Source organism: Gallinula chloropus (assembly GCF_964237585.1).
Source record: "Gallinula chloropus genome assembly, chromosome: 3".
Taxonomy (NCBI): Eukaryota; Metazoa; Chordata; class Aves; order Gruiformes; family Rallidae; genus Gallinula; species Gallinula chloropus.
This window is the reverse complement of record NC_140087.1, coordinates 91,629,950-91,647,586: the sequence shown is the minus strand read 5'-3', so window position 1 is coordinate 91,647,586 and position 17,637 is coordinate 91,629,950. Positions and strand designations below refer to the sequence as shown.

At 38.3% G+C, this 17,637-nt stretch overlaps 1 protein-coding gene across 1 annotated transcript in view; it reads left to right on the top strand.

Annotated features, from left to right (window-relative positions):
- The window catches only part of FAM135A (family with sequence similarity 135 member A), a 68,763-nt gene extending 51,424 nt beyond the window's left edge, over nt 1-17,339 (top strand). The window contains exons 17-21 of the mRNA XM_084262149.1: nt 1,323-1,420; nt 6,942-7,093; nt 9,159-9,269; nt 16,264-16,377; nt 17,106-17,339. Coding sequence (XP_084118275.1) covers nt 1,323-1,420; nt 6,942-7,093; nt 9,159-9,269; nt 16,264-16,377; nt 17,106-17,311 — 681 coding nt within the window. The 3' untranslated portion in view covers nt 17,312-17,339. The remainder of the gene's footprint in view (nt 1-1,322; nt 1,421-6,941; nt 7,094-9,158; nt 9,270-16,263; nt 16,378-17,105) is intronic.
- Nucleotides 17,340-17,637: the final 298 nt, after the last annotated feature.

Below are 17,637 nucleotides of genomic sequence, written 5' to 3'. Positions count from 1 at the left end.
CAGTTCTGAAACTTTCTTATTTGGGAATTCCATTGAGACCACCGAGCCTAATAGCTACGGATGGACTTTTCTCCTTAATGTTGGCTGATTCTTTTTGAATGTTTTGAATTCCAGTTCCCACAGCATACAGTTGAAATTCATTTTATGGTTCACATACATTATGAAATTCAGCTGGAAACAAGAAAATTGAAACAAATGCCCCTACAGCTTGTTTTGGAGAAGACAAAAAAAGGAAGTCAGGAATTACTGAGGTGGAAAATTTAGTATTTTATAAACAACTATAATTTGTCCCTCAGGAGGAAAGTGAAGAGACACGGTCTGTTCCGTATTTCTCAGGATCGCATGTGAAAAGTGTCTGGTCATCCATGATACCCTTCCCTGGCCACATTGAAACTTCTTACCATTTAACATAGGAGGATCAGAAGGGCGTTTAGGATGCTTGTGTACTACTGACTTACAGAATGCTGTATTGGTGTTCTCTGTTCTTCCCTTGCTTTCGTAACACAGGTGTATAGGCTATTGCTTGCATATATGTTTAAGGATGCTTTTCCCTGTGGAACACTGTTTTGGATTTCTTACCAATTTATCACCCAGGCATGCAGTACTGTAAGATTCTACTGAAATTCTGGTTGGTTCTTGATATGACTATCAGGGAGATTTGGTTTTGTCTCCAAACTCTTGACATCTCATTATTCCCCTCCTTCCCCTTCTCAGATCGTTTGTAAATACGTTGAACGCTGCAGATTTCTGCACAGATGGAACTTGTATTGAAAAGTTTTAGGCAGCCTTTGCCTACCTCTTTTTTTAATGTCTTACTGCTAATCCTTGTAGTGAATCAGCTGTTAACTGGGAATAAGGTTTTAAAGGGTTTTTGGTTTGGTTTTAGTAAACAGTACTAATGTAGACTCTTTCTGCTGTTGCAGTGATTGTCTCCTATTTCCTGAGCAGTGTGATTTAGTTATGAGTATGTAGTTTGGTCTTCTGTTTTACTGCAGATAAGATTATGTGTAGGGGAAGGCTTAGAAGGCTGGCTGTGTAACGTTACGATCTGTTTTGGTGTACTAGAAGAAGGTAGTCTTACTGGAAAATGTATATTACTTTATTCCATATTACTAAGAACCACACAAAAAACAAACAAAAAAACCCACCTTGAAAAAATACAATAACTAGCTGTAGTGTTTGTATTCAAAGTTAATACGGGTGATTTTATTTGTGTGCTGTTGATCAAAACACTGGGGAATAAGAATTCAGACTGAATGCAGAATGTTTATTGCTGCATTAGAAAATACAGTTGTTATTTTTTTATTTCTTTTATTTTACAGAATGATACCTTTGCTGATTTTGATTCCATGACAGATCGCCTTTTAGATGAAATTATACAGTATATACAAATTTATAATCTAACCCTTTCAAAAATCAGGTAATATCTGTTCTATACTATTTCTAGAAATAAAATTGAAACTAGAGCCCTGTGTTGTTCTGAACTGTGATGCTCAGGAGCAGGCCAAAAGAGAGGTGGGAAAGAGAAATCCAAAGAGGGGGAGGAGCAGGGGAAAGAAGCGCAGAGGAGAGAGAGGGAGTTCCCAGCTGAAAGGAGACTGAACAGTGTTGTAAGCTTACCTACTCCTGTTGGTGCTTGGAGGGCAAAGTTAAGCATTACATTGAAGGAGATGCTGTCCTGTGCTTCCTCAGGTCCTGCATGTTAGGGTTCTTCAGAAAAGCAGGTAATATTTTGAGAAAGTCAAAGGAACTGTCATAGACCTATGACAAGATAAAGTTAGCTTTCTTCTTCTCTTCACCAAGTATGACATAGCAGACTGTCTTACCTTGTCATTCCTACAGGGAAATTCCATCTTATCAGTGGTGTAGAAGGGCAGCTGCATGAAAAGATTACTTCATTATTTTGTTGTTTTCTGATTTGTTCATCTGCTAAAAAAACATGGTTTACATCATAATAGAAGGCGCATCCCAGTCTGTGCATTTCAGTCTCCCTGTCCAGTTACTTCCAGGGAATACTCATTCCATTTATTTTTTCATACTTGGATACCTGGTTTGGGCAGACTACCGTACGGACTCAGCTGTGTTGCTGGACTTAGCTCAGCAATAGATGAAAAGAGCAAATTCAAGCCTGACTTCATCCGTTTGTTTAGGCACCCTCAGATTACACATCTGGAAGGTTTTTTGACCTGCTAGTCACATGCATTTCCTACACATTTCTGCATACTGATGTTTAGTAGGCCTTATTCAGCTAGAGAAAACACCAAATATGTTTAAACATAATCTTGCTTTTTAAACAAATGTTTCTACTCTGAGATAGGCAAGATTTCACATGGTTCGTTTTGTCTAAATTGATGATTTAAAAAACCAAAGAAACCCCCCTGTATGATTGTGTTACAGAGACTGCACATTAGCACCCTCAGTGTGTGGAGAGGAGATGCCTGTAACCCACAAGCACACACTGACATCTTCTCTCTCATGCCATGGTCTGAAGGCTGCAGTTAGTAAACTCACCCAGTTACCCTCTGGTTCATACCTGAGAGCTGAATTCTCCTTTGCTTTTAGTTTGCTTCTTTCACATTTTCAATTTGTAAAATAACTTTTCAGTTTTATTTATTACTTGTCACTTGAAAGAAAAAAGAAACTACTGATTTTTATTTCAGTTTATTTTTCAAAGTGGGTATATTGGTGTTTGGCCCTGCCAAAGCAGAAGTCTCCATCTCTCAACTTTTACATTTTTTTACGAGAAAAATTAAAATTATTGGCAAATTGTGCAGCTCTTTCCTGGTAGCTGCATGAGAGAACTTTGAGAAAGAGATGTGCTTATATGCAATTCCTTGAAGGGGTGACCCAAAAAGGCCAGGGAAGTACTACTAAGAAGCCCTTTGTTCAAACAGCCGACACGTTCCTACCTCATTTTTGCTGTCCCAATGTAAAGAGGGTGGACTTCATGCTAGTTAGCCATGCTCTCCTGAACAATGTTTGTTTCTCTTTATAAAATCTCTTTTGTCTGCTAACAGAAGTGGTCTCAGTGCAAGTGCTGCTCAATAGCTGATTAAAAATCAGTCTCCAGACCTGTAATGATTTTCTGTGTCAAAAAAGCCGACAGTATTGTCTGTTGGAAATACCTGTTCATTCCCTCTTTTAAAGCCTAAGTAGTGTTATGGGCAAAAGGGAGCACACTTCATATGCAGAGCTAAGAATTTATTGTTAGTCTGACTAGTATTTTAATAGTCTCATAAAAAAATGCAGAAAAATGTTATTATTTGTCTAGTAACAGTGCTACTGAAATTCATAGTCCAAATTAGCGCAGAAAAGCCCATTATTAATATGGCCAAAGTTGTACAGACAATTTTTAGTTTCTTTTCTCAGGTGGTAGGTTCTCCTTCCAGCTGCTGTCTGCGTCCTAAGACCGGTGGTTTCCGTCCTCCTTAAGCAGCATCCTGGGGCTTCAGTGTAAGGCGAATGCTGTTCATGCTGGGGCATTCTGCCTCCTTGGCCTTGGGTCTGTCTACATTTATTTTTGTACTTTCATATTTTCAGTTTGTCCACATGCTGTTTCCTTTGTTTCCCATTTACTCTTTTATCTTTTTTTTTTTTTCCCTTCCCCCCCCCCCCCCCCCCTTCTCTTTTATCCTTAGTACTGAATTGTAAGATTGTGCTTCTGCAGTGACCACAGGGGACCTCACCTGGATCTGCACTCTTCCACACCAAACTTTATTCTAGTGACACAGTTTGAGCCACACAGAATTAACTATTTGTTATTAATAGAAACTGCAGTGAACCTAAAGCAACTTTAAGCTTAACTTGTTACCATTGTCAAGATGATTGTCACAGCTAAACCAAACTAAAATCTGCTCAGGCCAAGACAACTTAGGAAGTTCAGAAATTCTGCACTACTGGGTCGATGCAAAGCCTTGTGCCTTCAAGTAATGGCAAAACTGTATTTATTGTGCTACATTCTTACACTGAGATAAGAAGAGGCACTCGCTGTGCCATCAGAACCCAGAGCTGTACTATAGTGTCAGTTTTCAGTGAACCAACATTTTGGTACTGCCGAAGGGGTTATTACCACCAGTTACTGCACCAGCGCACTGCCCAACATGTGCACTGATCTCCTCTGAACAAAATCTGTGTGCCCACTTAAAGTGTGTAGCAAGCATGACCTGGAAGGTTGATTGAAACCAACAGCAATTTGCCTTTATAAAACAACCATTTGGTAAAGAATCGCAGAGTACTCCAGTTGGAGGGGACCTCTGGAGATCATCTGGGCCAGTTACCTGCTCATACTAATGCCATCTTCAAAGTTATTTCAGTTCTGCATCAAGTCAAATTGCTCACTCCTTCTGTTCACGTTTTGAGTATCTGTGAGAATGGAAGCCTTCCCAGGTTCCTCAGCTGGGAAATAAACCACATGGTCTCAAGAGTGTAGTTTCAGAAACCTTTTTGCTCATGTCAGGTTTAGGATGAGCTGTACTAGACTCATTTGGATTATTCAGTTTGTTATCATCTTCCCTAAGTAATGTTAGCTCACAGATTTTTAAAAAAGGCATTTTTAATGCTATGCATATATTGAAACATTAGTTCATTGTTTCACCACTCTATTACTATGGCTTTTGAGGGATTTTTTTTCATCCATACTGGGGTTTTACTATGTCTAATCTTCCAGTATGATCTGAATAGGCTTGTGCCATAAAGCGCATATAAACACCACAGTATAAATCTGTTAATTCAGTAAGTGTATCTTGTATTCAGAATACGGTAATATTGCCACCTACTGTTCAGATATGCATTGGTTTTGCACAGCATCCCATAGTTGCAGGTAGCTGAAACAACAGGTAGCATGGGTTATGTTTTTATCTTACACTTTCAAAACCCTTTTTGAAGGGTTTTCCTTTTCCTCTCTTTTCTTTTTTGAGAAATCCTCAAACCTTTTGCTCATAGAAAATATTATTAAAGGTTTACTTTGTGTTCACATAAACATCTGAATTTGAACATATTAGTGTAACCTGTGTTGTTTTTATTAAGTCTTTAACACTGAGAGTGGGTGTTAATCTTAGAGGTACCTTCACGTAGCTGATTGTGAGCACCTTTTTTTCTCCCATGGATCTTTCATGTTTCTGAAGTTTTGGTTGAGATATGCCCGTATTCTTGAGGATAGTGAGATTCATTGATTGGATCACTGTTTTTTCCAGTGACAAAATTGGCCTTTGTTATGGTACAATATAAGAGTTTCTCATCCTTTTCTGGCATTTAATAAACAGTGGATGAACTATTGGGGAACTGTCAAGAAAATGTCTCTGCTAATGTTCAGATCTTCTTCAGAAAACAATCTCTTTTATTCAAGAGCAATTGTGTGATGCGGGTCATCTTCAGGATGAACTCGCTGAATTTCTGTGGACGTTTTCTGACTCCTGAAGAAACCTATGGACTTGTTTTCCTTGTATGGACTGTATGCTGTATCCTGAGAGAATGGGTTTAAATGTTGGTGTTCAACAGTCAGGAGCTCAGCATTTTGTTTTGCAAATGCACGGCTGTTGTGCTGGGATACGTATCTCTCCTTTCTAAATTAGTTAGGCAGACATGGTGAGCCGTGGCAGAAAATTTCAGGTACTGCAGCATTTTTTAAAATCTAGTTGTGAAAGTGAATGGAAAGAAGAATATATGTCAAAATTACACGTTAGTGAGGAACAAATAGCCTATTCTGTCACAGAAATATATAATTCTGTCAGAGTTTAGGGCCTGCTATTCTACAAACTAATGTTTGCATTTTTTTATTTAGTTTTAAATTGGAATTTTCAGTCAGTCATTCGTGCATGGGGAACAGTTAGGCAGTCACATAAATTTTTAGTGCTGTATTTTGTGCAGGTAGCACAGGTAGCTTTGTTTTACCTGTTTCTCCTGATGAATGTAGTGATAACAGGAAGGACAATGTTACAGGTGTGATGTTGGGGCACATACGTGATGCAGCCACAATAGTTCTACCATGTATTTTTGGATGGTTGTCTGTTCTCTCCATGTCCTGAGATTACATTTGTAAAACAGGAAGGCACTTTTCCTTCTAATTTTGAGTCTTGCCTCTACCATATCCTCTAATTTTGAGTCTTGCCTCTACCATATCCTCTTTAAGTTTGTGCCTAGCATGGTGTGGTCCTTACCCCATCAGGGTTCTGTAAGCCTAACTGTACAATTAGGCTTGCTTTATTTTGTAGTGCCTTATGCAGACTTGTTGGGTATGACAGTAGGTACCTCAGATTACATATTTAGCTTCATGTATGCAAGCATAATTAAGAGTCCCATCCATCTTTCCCCTAATTCACTTAACCAGGGAAACACAGTGCTTTCCTGGCAGATACTCTTCAATTGCCTTGCTCAAGCTGATAATCACTTATTGTTTTCCAACTGCTAAGCAAATTTGAGATGCTGCTTCACTCTTAAAACAATCAGATCCAGTTTTCCCCCTTGTAGAAGTTCTTTGGGAATCCTTCTCACTAGGATGTTTCAGTAACCCTCACACATGTATCATACTGAAGGCCATCACATGCCAACGTAGCGATTTATTCAGTCATGCCTAGCTCATAAAATATTTTCTGAATACTTGGTGCTAAGGGAAATACAGCCAGAAATAATCTTGGATTTCGGTGGGAAGATGTTAGTGGAAGGTTAGTTTATTTTCACTAGGGTTTCAAAACCGATGTGTAATTCTGGAGAAGCTCAGAACATGCTTGTAGCGAGTTTGTGCGGCTTGGGAGATATGGACAAGCTGGGTTTTGTGTGACCTAAAATACAGGCTTCTGAATGGAAACTTGTAATATTTTTTCCTGTGCCATTTCAGCTTTTTATGACACCAGTTTTGGGTTTTCTCTGTTTAAAAGAAAAAAAAAAGAAAGAAAAAAGATTGCCATCAACTTCTATGTTATACTATTTTTTTTCTTTTTAAACAGCTTTATTGGACACTCATTGGGTAATTTAATAATCCGATCAGTCCTCACGAGACCTCGATTTAAATATTACCTCAACAAACTTCATACCTTCCTGTCTCTCTCTGGACCACATCTTGGTACCCTCTACAACAGCAGTGCTCTTGTTAATACAGGTAAAGCAGTATTTTCAGTAGTCTGAGTTATGGGTAGAGTTTGTCTTTGAAGCATGCTTAGCAGTTCCATGTGGGGTGCACGTTTCTGCATTACTTTGATCGTGAGAAGGTGCACGTTTCACTGCTGTCAGAAGATAGAAGGGTTATGAAGTATGAGCAGAAGGATATGCAAGAGGTCCTTGACATAAACATTTTCCTGTGTGTTTGATTCAGGTTTTCTCTTAGATCACAAAGAATCTCCAAATTTAATGTGCTGAGTCAAATTCATTATAAACTGAATTTTATTATACTTAATCTGCAAAGCAACTATGTAACCTGTGTCAAAATAATTCTGAATTATTCATAGTGTCTTTTTTCTCTCAAAGATGACCTGCAGTCCACGTTACAACCTGCAGTGTTTCTGCAGTGTGTTTGTACCTTAGGAATGTCTTTTTTTCTAGAGATAAAACATAGGTCTAGGAGAACTTGTAGAAACTACTGTCTTTTGAAATAAATGCTATAAAATATTTCCAGGTAACAATCAGATTTTTAAATGAAAACTTCTTCCTGAGTTTACCACCTACCTTGGACAGCCCAAACCTAAAATGAGTATCAGAATAAATAGAATTGTAGAATACCATGATAAGCAGTCGCTATCCGACTTTTCTGTAGGCCCTCCTTAGATTTTCACTAAATAAAAAAATGCTCTTTTAAGCCTTTAAAAAACCCTAACAAACCCTGCTCTAAAAATCATTAATTACTTGTTTAGGGTCCATTTATTAATTGTTTTTTAATTTTGTTTCATATAAAAATGAGGAGGAAAAACTTCTTATGCCCATGTGTTCAGCTAGGTGGACAGGAAGTAGCTGCCTATCTGGAGTTACTGTTGAGTTTATAGAAGCAAGGGGAACATGAGAGCTCTTCGAATGTGGCTGAAATGGGGGTTTATAGCCCTCCATACACTACTAGTGAGGTTCACTTCAGGATTAAGACGACTACAATATGATTCACTATGGACATCTGCTGGGTGTTTAACCTAGTATATCTGTGGATGGTTTCTTTCGTGTTGTATTTTAACCTGTTACTGAGTCTCACCCAAATCACCCAAAATTGTTAGCGTTATTTTGTATTTAGAAATCGCAGTTTTCCAGGATATGAGGAGGCAGGGCTGTTTGTTTATATAATCACCAGCAAATGCCTTTCAGCTAACTAAGGTTAAAGCTATCGAAGTCTAATTCAAAATATATTCACTGAAAAAGAATAAGGGTTTCTGGAGTATTTATCTTTTATAGTTGAAGACTTACAAAATATCTTTTTTTATATAATGTTCCTCTACATTTCAAAGTCTTTAAGATTTTGAAAATACCAAGATAATAATAAGTAATGGGTATTGAAGACTAAATTGTATGTATACATTAATGGCCTTCAATAATTCCTTAAGTAATGGATAGCTGTTTTATTGAGGGTTGAATCGACACGCTCTTGAGACTGTAAGGGCTTGGTTGGTTGTTTTTCTTTTGCTTGGCAAGGGAGAGAAGATTTTGTGAAAGGCCAGTTTTCCAGCTGGTTTTGCTCATTGACTAATAAAGTGGGTACAGCATCATAGAAAATACAACATTATGATTTTTCTCCCAGAAAATTCTGCTTTCTTGGTTCAAGTTACATTTAATTAATTTGGTGGTTCTATAAAGTTGTTTACAGAAATCTGAGAACTAATGCTTCTTGTTTAGTGCGATGTCAAAACAAGAACAATATCACAATGTCCTAATATTCTGTGAATTATTGAAATAGTTTTTATATTGCCTTTTGGCTAACTTACTATGGTATTTTCACTTTTTGACAGTATATCTATTTTTTCCTAGAAAGTATGTATGTTAGTGGTAATAATGGTCTTTGTGCTTTATTATGTATAGACAGGAAAGTATAATTAATAAAACTGTGAAAAGTTTCTGGGCTTGACAGTACATGAAAAATAAAACTTAACATATGAGGAGCTAAATATGTGGACTTCACATACTTTTCTTTATGTTTAATTAGTTTTCATATTTCATTGTGGTCAATACTCATGTTGTGCCTAACAATGCAGGACTGTGGTTTATGCAGAAGTGGAAGAAGTCTGGATCTTTATTGCAGCTGACGTGCAGAGACCATTCAGATCCACGGCAAACATTCTTATATAAGCTTAGTAAAAAAGCAGGTAAGCTCTGCCAATGCTTACTGCCTTTTAAAGGCCACTCAACATAAATGTGAATGGGAAACCTAGAGAAAAAATTTCCAGTAAGTTCTTGTTTCAGTTAATCGGAGAGTTACTTTGGCTTTAGTCCCATATTCTTCAAGTAAAATAAACAATAAACCGTTTTTGTTGCAGAGGTGAACTGTTGGTTTGATACTTTCCTCCCTAAGTAACGAGCAGAAGTTCTGAATGCAACCACTAAGCTAGTGTGTGTGTATGTGTGTGTGTATGTATATGTATATATATATATATATACACACGTGTGTATGTATATATATATCTCAGCTTACTGTCGAGGCTAGTAATTTCACTGTGATAAGTCAAGTACATACACACTTATTTAGGATTACCTCTTTCTGTATGCATTTTTTAATCTGTTCTATAAATGTAAAATTCTGCTTTAAAGTTCTTGCTAACCTTTCTTTTATTTCCTTTTTAAGATGGTCAGAGAAAACAATGCCTCATTTTAATAAAGAAGGCTTACTTATCACAATATCTACAAAAACCCCAAAAAACCCAAACCCAAATTAAATCATTCATGCAAAATAATTTGTATAATTTTCGATGGTTTCTCTGGTATACCTGGGGAAGGGGTTTGTTTGCAGAATTTCTCTAGGTCTCACATTGGACATACAGTTAATTCTCTCTTAGCAAGTGAACTCAAAGAATGACAGAAACCTTATTTTAACAATTCTCTTTATCTGTTTCAGCTGTATAAATAGGAATTAATTCTTAAAATTGTAAATGTCTTTTGAAATGATCAATGCAATAAATTACAGCAAGTGACAAGTGGTGATGACGAGCTGCCTGCTTTTCTGTCTGTCTTTTTCTGTGGCCTTGTATGTGGCCTGTCAACTAGTTTTGCTTTTATGCACTTTGAATGGAGTGTTACAGTCGTAGAATATTTTTTAAAAGTAAAGTACAATGCATTCATTGCGCACCTATTGTTTTTTAAAGCTGGAAGAGTGACCTTAAAATTTAACTTGCTAAAGCAACCTTAAAAAGCTCACTTAAGAGTGATGAAAACAAAGTAATTTTTCAGACTGTGGAGTAGGTTACCCTATGAAAATAAATCTTTATTTCAGAGAATAATAGCAGGTTGTGGAAAGAAATCAATGCTTTTCTGATTGGACTGTTGGCTTTTCAAAAAATCTCGATGTTTTCTTCCTGGACTTGACCATTCAAAATTCTAATAAGCTAGAACTATTTTCTGTCTTAGAATTATTGTCATTGCTAATTGCTGATAAGGAGCAAAAGCTGACCTTAATTGTTTATAAGGAACAAAAGGTAATAGGATTACTTATTCAAACCGAAGACAGTTGAAGTTTATCCTGTTTCACAAATTTTCAGTTACTTTATGGTGCCAGTTGAGGGATTCACACTGTCTCTAACCCAGTGGAGAATTTAGTTTTCTGAGGTTGCCTCTCCATAATGGTAATGTTGAGAATTATATTCTTTGACAGTAATCTTGAAATCTGCTCGTCATGTCTGCAGCAGCCACAATCTGCCTGGTGATTTCTGGGAGCCTTGGAAATGATTGTTGATTTCACACTGTGACAGAAATTACACCAGGTTGCCAGCTACGGGGACGTGTTCAATACAATTGTAGTTGCACAGTTGTAAAAAATACATGAAAATGTCTACGTTATGTGCAAATAACATTTCATATTGTAGTATTACAGATAAAACAGTAAATAAGAGTTTATTTTATTTTTAAATTAACTTGATAAGGTTTTTAGATACCAAAATCTGCCGTCCTCTGTTTCTAGTTGCTTGGATTTCAGATATCAGTATGGTCTGTCCGCTTAGCAGGAATGAGTGCTTGCCCTAACTGAACAGTTGACATTTGCCATGAAACTTGCAAAACCTGTCCTTAAAGGGATAACAGGGAATGAGCTAAGTATTATTTGAAACCAGTGTGTGTAGGAGAGTTGAGCAGCAGAGCACCACTTAGGGACAAGTTCTGGATTCACAGAGCCCTTGATTTCTGTTTCCATCTATTGATTATGCTCAAGTATTTTCTGCAAGCGGTAACTGTACCTTCATGTTGACTTTCTAACATCAGGTGTAAAAATTAGCTAGCTTATGAAATGCCACCTGGGGGGTTTTGGCACACCATCAAAATAATAATAATAATACTAATCAGGAGGGTTTTTCTTTTAAGAGATTAAGGAGGCATGTGCATTTGATTGGTGTCTTTAAATACATAATTGATTGCAGTTGGAGCGCACTGTGATTTTTTGCCTGCAGAAGCAGAAAGGCAGTAGCTCCAGTGAAACAGAAGATCCTTTTCAGGAGTAACTTGAGCACTGTCCCAAGCACTTCTCCTGGCTCCTCTAATTCACTGTGGTTTTGGCAAGGTAAACAAGAGAAGGGCTTTTGTTGCATTTTGCATTTTTTTTCCCTTCAATTAGAATATTCTGATACTTACCTTATTTACACATTATCCTCAGCTAGGTACATTTTTTCATAAAAATTAACATATTTGAGGGAGTCCAGGAAAATAAACTGTAAACTCTTGATTTGTAGCCATTGCCACTCAAAAAATCTGCCCTTTCTTGTTTATTGGTTTGCTAATTTTTGATGGGTTCAGAGACCCCACCTTACACATTAAGAAATTAGCAGTGAGAGAACAGTTTCATTTATACATAGGTTGGTTTTGATGTTCTCATTGACTTAGACAAATGTTGGTGACATGTAACATACAGCTTTATTTTGATATCAGACAGGACTTTGGTATGTGAGTACCTTGTTTAGAATGCAAATACACTCATCAGTATAAGCATTAAAAACAAAGAGCCCCGTTCCATCAGTTGGTCTTTGCCTGCAGAAACTTGAGTTTGTCAGTCACGCGAAACAGCATCACTGAAGACGCTGGAGGCAGATCCCAGTGGGATATAAATTGCAACTGATCATTTGTAATTAAGGAACTGGCAAGTAGACTGACTCCAAAACTTCAGACAGCACGCATTCTCCTGTAACAGATAATGATGTGTGTCAGAAGCTGAGGTTGGCTTCTGTAAATCAAACCTCAAAGTGCTGTTTTCAGTCCCAGTTACGAATTGTTTGCTTACTGGCAGGAGTGCTTCCTGCAGTGAACTTGGGTCCTGCAAGTTTTTCTACCTCAGCTTTAGTTATGAACTTAAATTTTTAAGTCCCTGCTTCTCAGGCATAGAATACACCCCATTAGCATTCAGTAATGCATTCAGAAGCAAATCTTTCCATGATCCCTGTTTATTTCAGAACACAATGAATCAGCTTTAGCAGCCAGTGCACGCTGCGTGACCAGACTAGAGCTAGTCCAATGTAAACTGTCCTGAAAATGGGCGTTATGGCGGATGATGAGGGATTCTTAAAACCAGTGGGTTTGCTTTACAGTTCATAAATGTGACTGTACAGCCACAATCTCTTCAGAGCATTTCTGTACTCACATGTGTAGGCTCAGATTCATATGTCTCTGTACTTCCATGGGTCTTGATTAGCAGAATTTTGATGTGTTTGTTTATTGTCTTACCTTCCCCCTTTAAAATGTGCATTTTCCTAATCTGTGAAAGGACTAAAAGGGAATTGTTTGGGTTATTGTTTACATCCATGTTAACAACAGATCAGCAGAGAATAAGTATGATTGACAGGTTTTCTTCTTCGAGAGGCCTATTATGGCCAGGATGTCAGCTTACTGCCCTCTTCAGCTTTGTGGAGGGGAAAAAGCCTTTTAGCTTTTGAGGGAGTGCCTGTTCATAACTCATCATGAGGATGAGACTAGAATTGAAATTGTATCCCTTCTGGTAGCATTGCATAGAGACTAACCTAATCAGTTCTGCTAAGGGGAAGGACTTCCCAGCCCCCACTAGCTCTGCTCCAGCAGTGTTGGAAGAATCTGGTATGCTCTATGTATCTAGAGGCTTTAAAGTAAAATCTTGAGGACAGAGTTCGAGCTGACATGAAGCTTTTGACCAAATGTAAATCCAACTCCCTAATCAGTCTTGTGGAGCTGCAGCCGAAAGTCTGAGCTTCCTTGCATATGTACCATGGCATCTTAATCTGAGACCTCAGTTGATTCAGGATCTCAAGTTGAGGCATGATTCTAGCTGTGTGTGATCTGTTAACTTCACAAAGCAGTGTAGAAGACCAACTGCAGGAGAGGGCTGCCTTCCGGGGTGTAATCTTTGTAGGCCCTGTTTCCAGACTGCATTTTTGGCAAAGCTTCCAGATTTTTATTTCCAAACAAGTATGTAAATGGGCAGAATTCTGGAAGACACTGGGAGTATTGTATATTGACAAAACTGAGACATTTCCTTCAAGTCAAACCAACCAAGTATGAGGTGGTGTTGGCTGATGAGAAGCTTAACACAAGCTAGCAATTTGTGCTTGCAGCCCAAAAAGTGAACCATATCCTGGGCTGCATCAAAATTTGCCTAGCCAGCAGTTCAAGGGAGGTGATTCTGCCCCTCTTCTCTGGTCTTGTGAGACCTCACCTGGAGTTCTGCAGCCAACTTGGAGCTGTTGGAATGTGTCCAGAGGAGGGCCATGAAGATGCTCAGGGGGCTGGAGCACCTCTCTTGAGAAAACAGGCTGAGACAGTGTGGCTTGTTCAGCCTAGGGAAGAAAAGGCTCCACCTTACACCCACCTTCCAGTACCTGAAATGACCTACAGGAAATCTGGAGAGGGACTGTTTACAGGGGCACGTAGTGATAGGACAAGGAGTAATGGCTTTAAGCTGAAAGAGGGTATATTTAGATAAGATATTTTGAAGAAATTCATTACTGTGAGCATGGTGAAGCACTGCCTCAAGAAGCTGTGGCTGTCCCCTCCCCGACAGTGTTCAAGGCCAGGTTGGATGGGGCTTTGGGCAGCCTGGTCAAGAGGAGGGTGCCCCTGCCCATGGCAGGAGTTGGAACTAGGTGATCTTTGAGGTCCCTTCCAACCCAAACTGTTCTGTGATTCTATGACCATGTGCTACCTATTGGCTCTGCTTTGGTAAGTGGTTAGGATCAGATGATCTCTGGAGGTCCCCTTTAACATAAATTATTATAGCATTCTGTGATCAGTGTATTCCTAAGGAAAATGGAAGCTTTTATAATGGAATCAGATTGTTGAACTTGCTTATCATTTTGATTTGATTATGCTGAATAACACTCTGGTATCCATGGCGAATATTGTCCATTGCAAGTAATGGAAGCCTTGCTTTGAATTAGATAAACGGCAGGTGTCATACTTTTTGTCATACAACTCTCAGAGAATATCAGCAGGCCCACTCTACCAGTGGCTCCATCTCCCATTCCCTACTTGGCTATAGCTAGGTGGCAGACTGAATGTCTCATTCTGGTGCCTGAATGTATACAGAAATATATTCCTCTGTGATTGCAGTTGGTTATGAATTACCACATTTCTGTACCTGCTGTTACAGACAGATTTTTCCACTTGGCATAGGATTTGGAAAAACTGTTCCTGAATTTATAGGTACCATTAATTCAATAATGCCTATTTCACTGGTGGACATGGATGGCACAGTGGTTAAATGACAGGAATTGTGCGCTGTAAGCTGGATATCACTTTGAGACTGAAGTTCTGTTAGCTGATAAGGCTCTTCAGGAAGATTTAGAAAACCCAGTAAAGATTCGATACTACAGTAAAGAACATTCTGTTATATGGGACAAAGCTTGCTACTTCAGCATTGATCTTTCACTTGGGTTTGTCTTCCCTATGCTATCTCAAATCCTCTTGAAAAATTTAGTCTCTATTTTCTAGTTAATGACAATCTCATTGGTTTTTGTAGTACTTTGCAAAAATGTGTGATCTGTTCAGTAGATGATATGATGTGATGAGTTCAAATGCATCTTGTTCTGATAGAATTAGGTTTTAATCTTCCAGCGTTTTTGCCTAAGTACCACAATCTGGAAATGTTGGCCTAATTAGATTTTGGGGTTGGTTTCTTAATTCAGCAGCTGAAAATGTTGCTGTTCAGGAAAATGGTTCATTAATTCCTTGGAATAATTTTAGGTTTGGGGTTGTTTTTTTTTTAGTTCTTACACTATGCATGACAGATCTTATGTGTGGTGTGGGAAAATGAAGATATGGATCATAGGAATTAACTGAGCTGTATTCTCCTCCACAGTGTATTCCTGAATTTTTAATTTAATTAAAGGCAGAATATATTTAAAGTCTAGAAAGTAAGTCAAAGAACAACACGTAAAGGTGCCTGGTGGGCCAGTTTTTATTGGTACATAAATGTAAGACTGCAATAAGTTGCTGCTTTGCCCACAAGTACAGTCAAATGAGGCACAGTTTAGCACTACACACTTCTGTGTCCTGAGTAGTCCCATAGCCCATCTGGAGAGCAGCAAGGGCGCTGTTGAATACCATGCAGTTCCTTCTTATTGACAAATGGTTTGAGTTACCTCATTGTCCTGGTAGAAATCCAAGGGGTTGCTAGGCTCCCTAGATTTGCATATACCATTTTGACTCCTGTCTTTCCTGCCTATATAGTCATATGTGGTCTATATATATATATTTATATATCACATAAAGCGTGTCACAGCAAACATCTTCAAGACCCAAGACTTGGACTTGTTTCTTCAAAGTAGACTCAAAGAGCCACTGAGTCATCAGTGAAGACAAGGCACCATCCATCTCTAGGTTTCTTTAAGCAGTGCAGAGGCTCTACTCCTTCCTGTGAGCCAGAAACTGACCACTTTATTCCTGAGAAGATGAAGGTTTGAACCATGCTCAAATGGGAAGCATCACAACCAGGTCAAACCTGTATGCATTAAAATACATACAGAGGAAAGGCCAGTAGCCAACATTTCCTTACTCTGTAGCTCCACTGTCATTTATTTTTCTGCCTTTCTGTGCAAAATCTTGTGATAAACTGGTGCCGAATTTCTGTTATGTTTGTCTATTCTGTAGCAATTGCTCAGGGATTTGTTACAATAGATACCTTTTTCTCTTTTCCTGTAGGTCTTCATTACTTCAAAAACATCGTGTTAGTAGGCTCTCTGCAGGATCGTTACGTTCCGTATCACTCTGCTCGCATTGAGATGTGTAAAACAGCTTTAAAGGATAAACAATCAGGTAATAAATATCCTGCAAAATAAACAGACCGCTCAGGTTAAGCCTCTTAGGTCGCAGATTCATCCCATTTAATTTTGGGTGCTTAACCGAGGCACCTTTGTTTTGTGGGCTTACTCTGCAGTAATGGAAAGAGAAAATCCATCTGGGAACTGAATTGGCTTTCTGGATTTGTCCTGCTCTGTTACAGGCAGAAGGGAATGAGACTGAATAAATTTCTAGGGTATAGGCTTTACGGAAAGGTGGGATGAACACACACCCCCCCCCATGTTACTCCATTAATAGGGAGGACAAATAGCATTGATTTTTGAGGACATTTTGTTGTAGTACAACAAAGTTGTAGTGTTGAGCGTGTGGGCTGTATTTAGTTGAGGCTTAATACTAGGACTCAAAGGGCACTTTTTCCATTTTCATTGGTGTTTGTGGCTTTCACGGTTGAGACATCCTAGGCAACTGCATTCTAGCATTATGTTTTGACAAATAAATACCTTTTGCACAGTGTAATATACTGATGAGGACATTCTCACTGTTCACATACAACTATTAAAATGCATAGCTTAATTTTATTTTTCCAAGATTTCTGAGGAAAATTCCTGCATATTCTGTCGTAAAATAACAACAGCATAAGACAGACCATTATCTCTCTTCTTCTAGAATGTATTCCTTTAGAGTCCAAGAACTGTATTTGTTTCCTGTGGTTGACACGATACAACTTTCCTTTTCCTCTGCAGGACCGATTTATGCAGAAATGATCCAGAACCTACTTCTGCCAGTCCTCCAGAACAAGGAATGTAATTTGGTTCGTTACAATGTCATTAACGCGCTGCCCAACACCGCCGATTCTCTGATCGGGAGAGCTGCACACATCGCTGTTCTCGATTCAGAAATATTTCTAGAAAAATTCTTTCTTGTTGCTGCCCTAAAATATTTTCAGTAGAGAAAAGCATCATAAGAGACTTGGTTATTACCTCATTAACAGATGAATCAAATAATGTGTGGTATCAAAGTATAGCTGCAGCTGTATTTTAAGAGATATTTATACTTTTTATATGGAAGATAATTTATATCATCCACACTTAGGGCTTTTTAACATCAACTTTACTTTCTAGGTAATGTGGCTGTGCAATATTTTTTTTTATTTTGTTCTTTTTACTTTTCTATTACTTTTCTTAATTTTGGGTACCTAATTATTTGGAGATTGAAGCACAGTGTGTACTTTCCGTTGGTTTATTATTGGCTCTTCAACCACAGAAGTCAATGTCA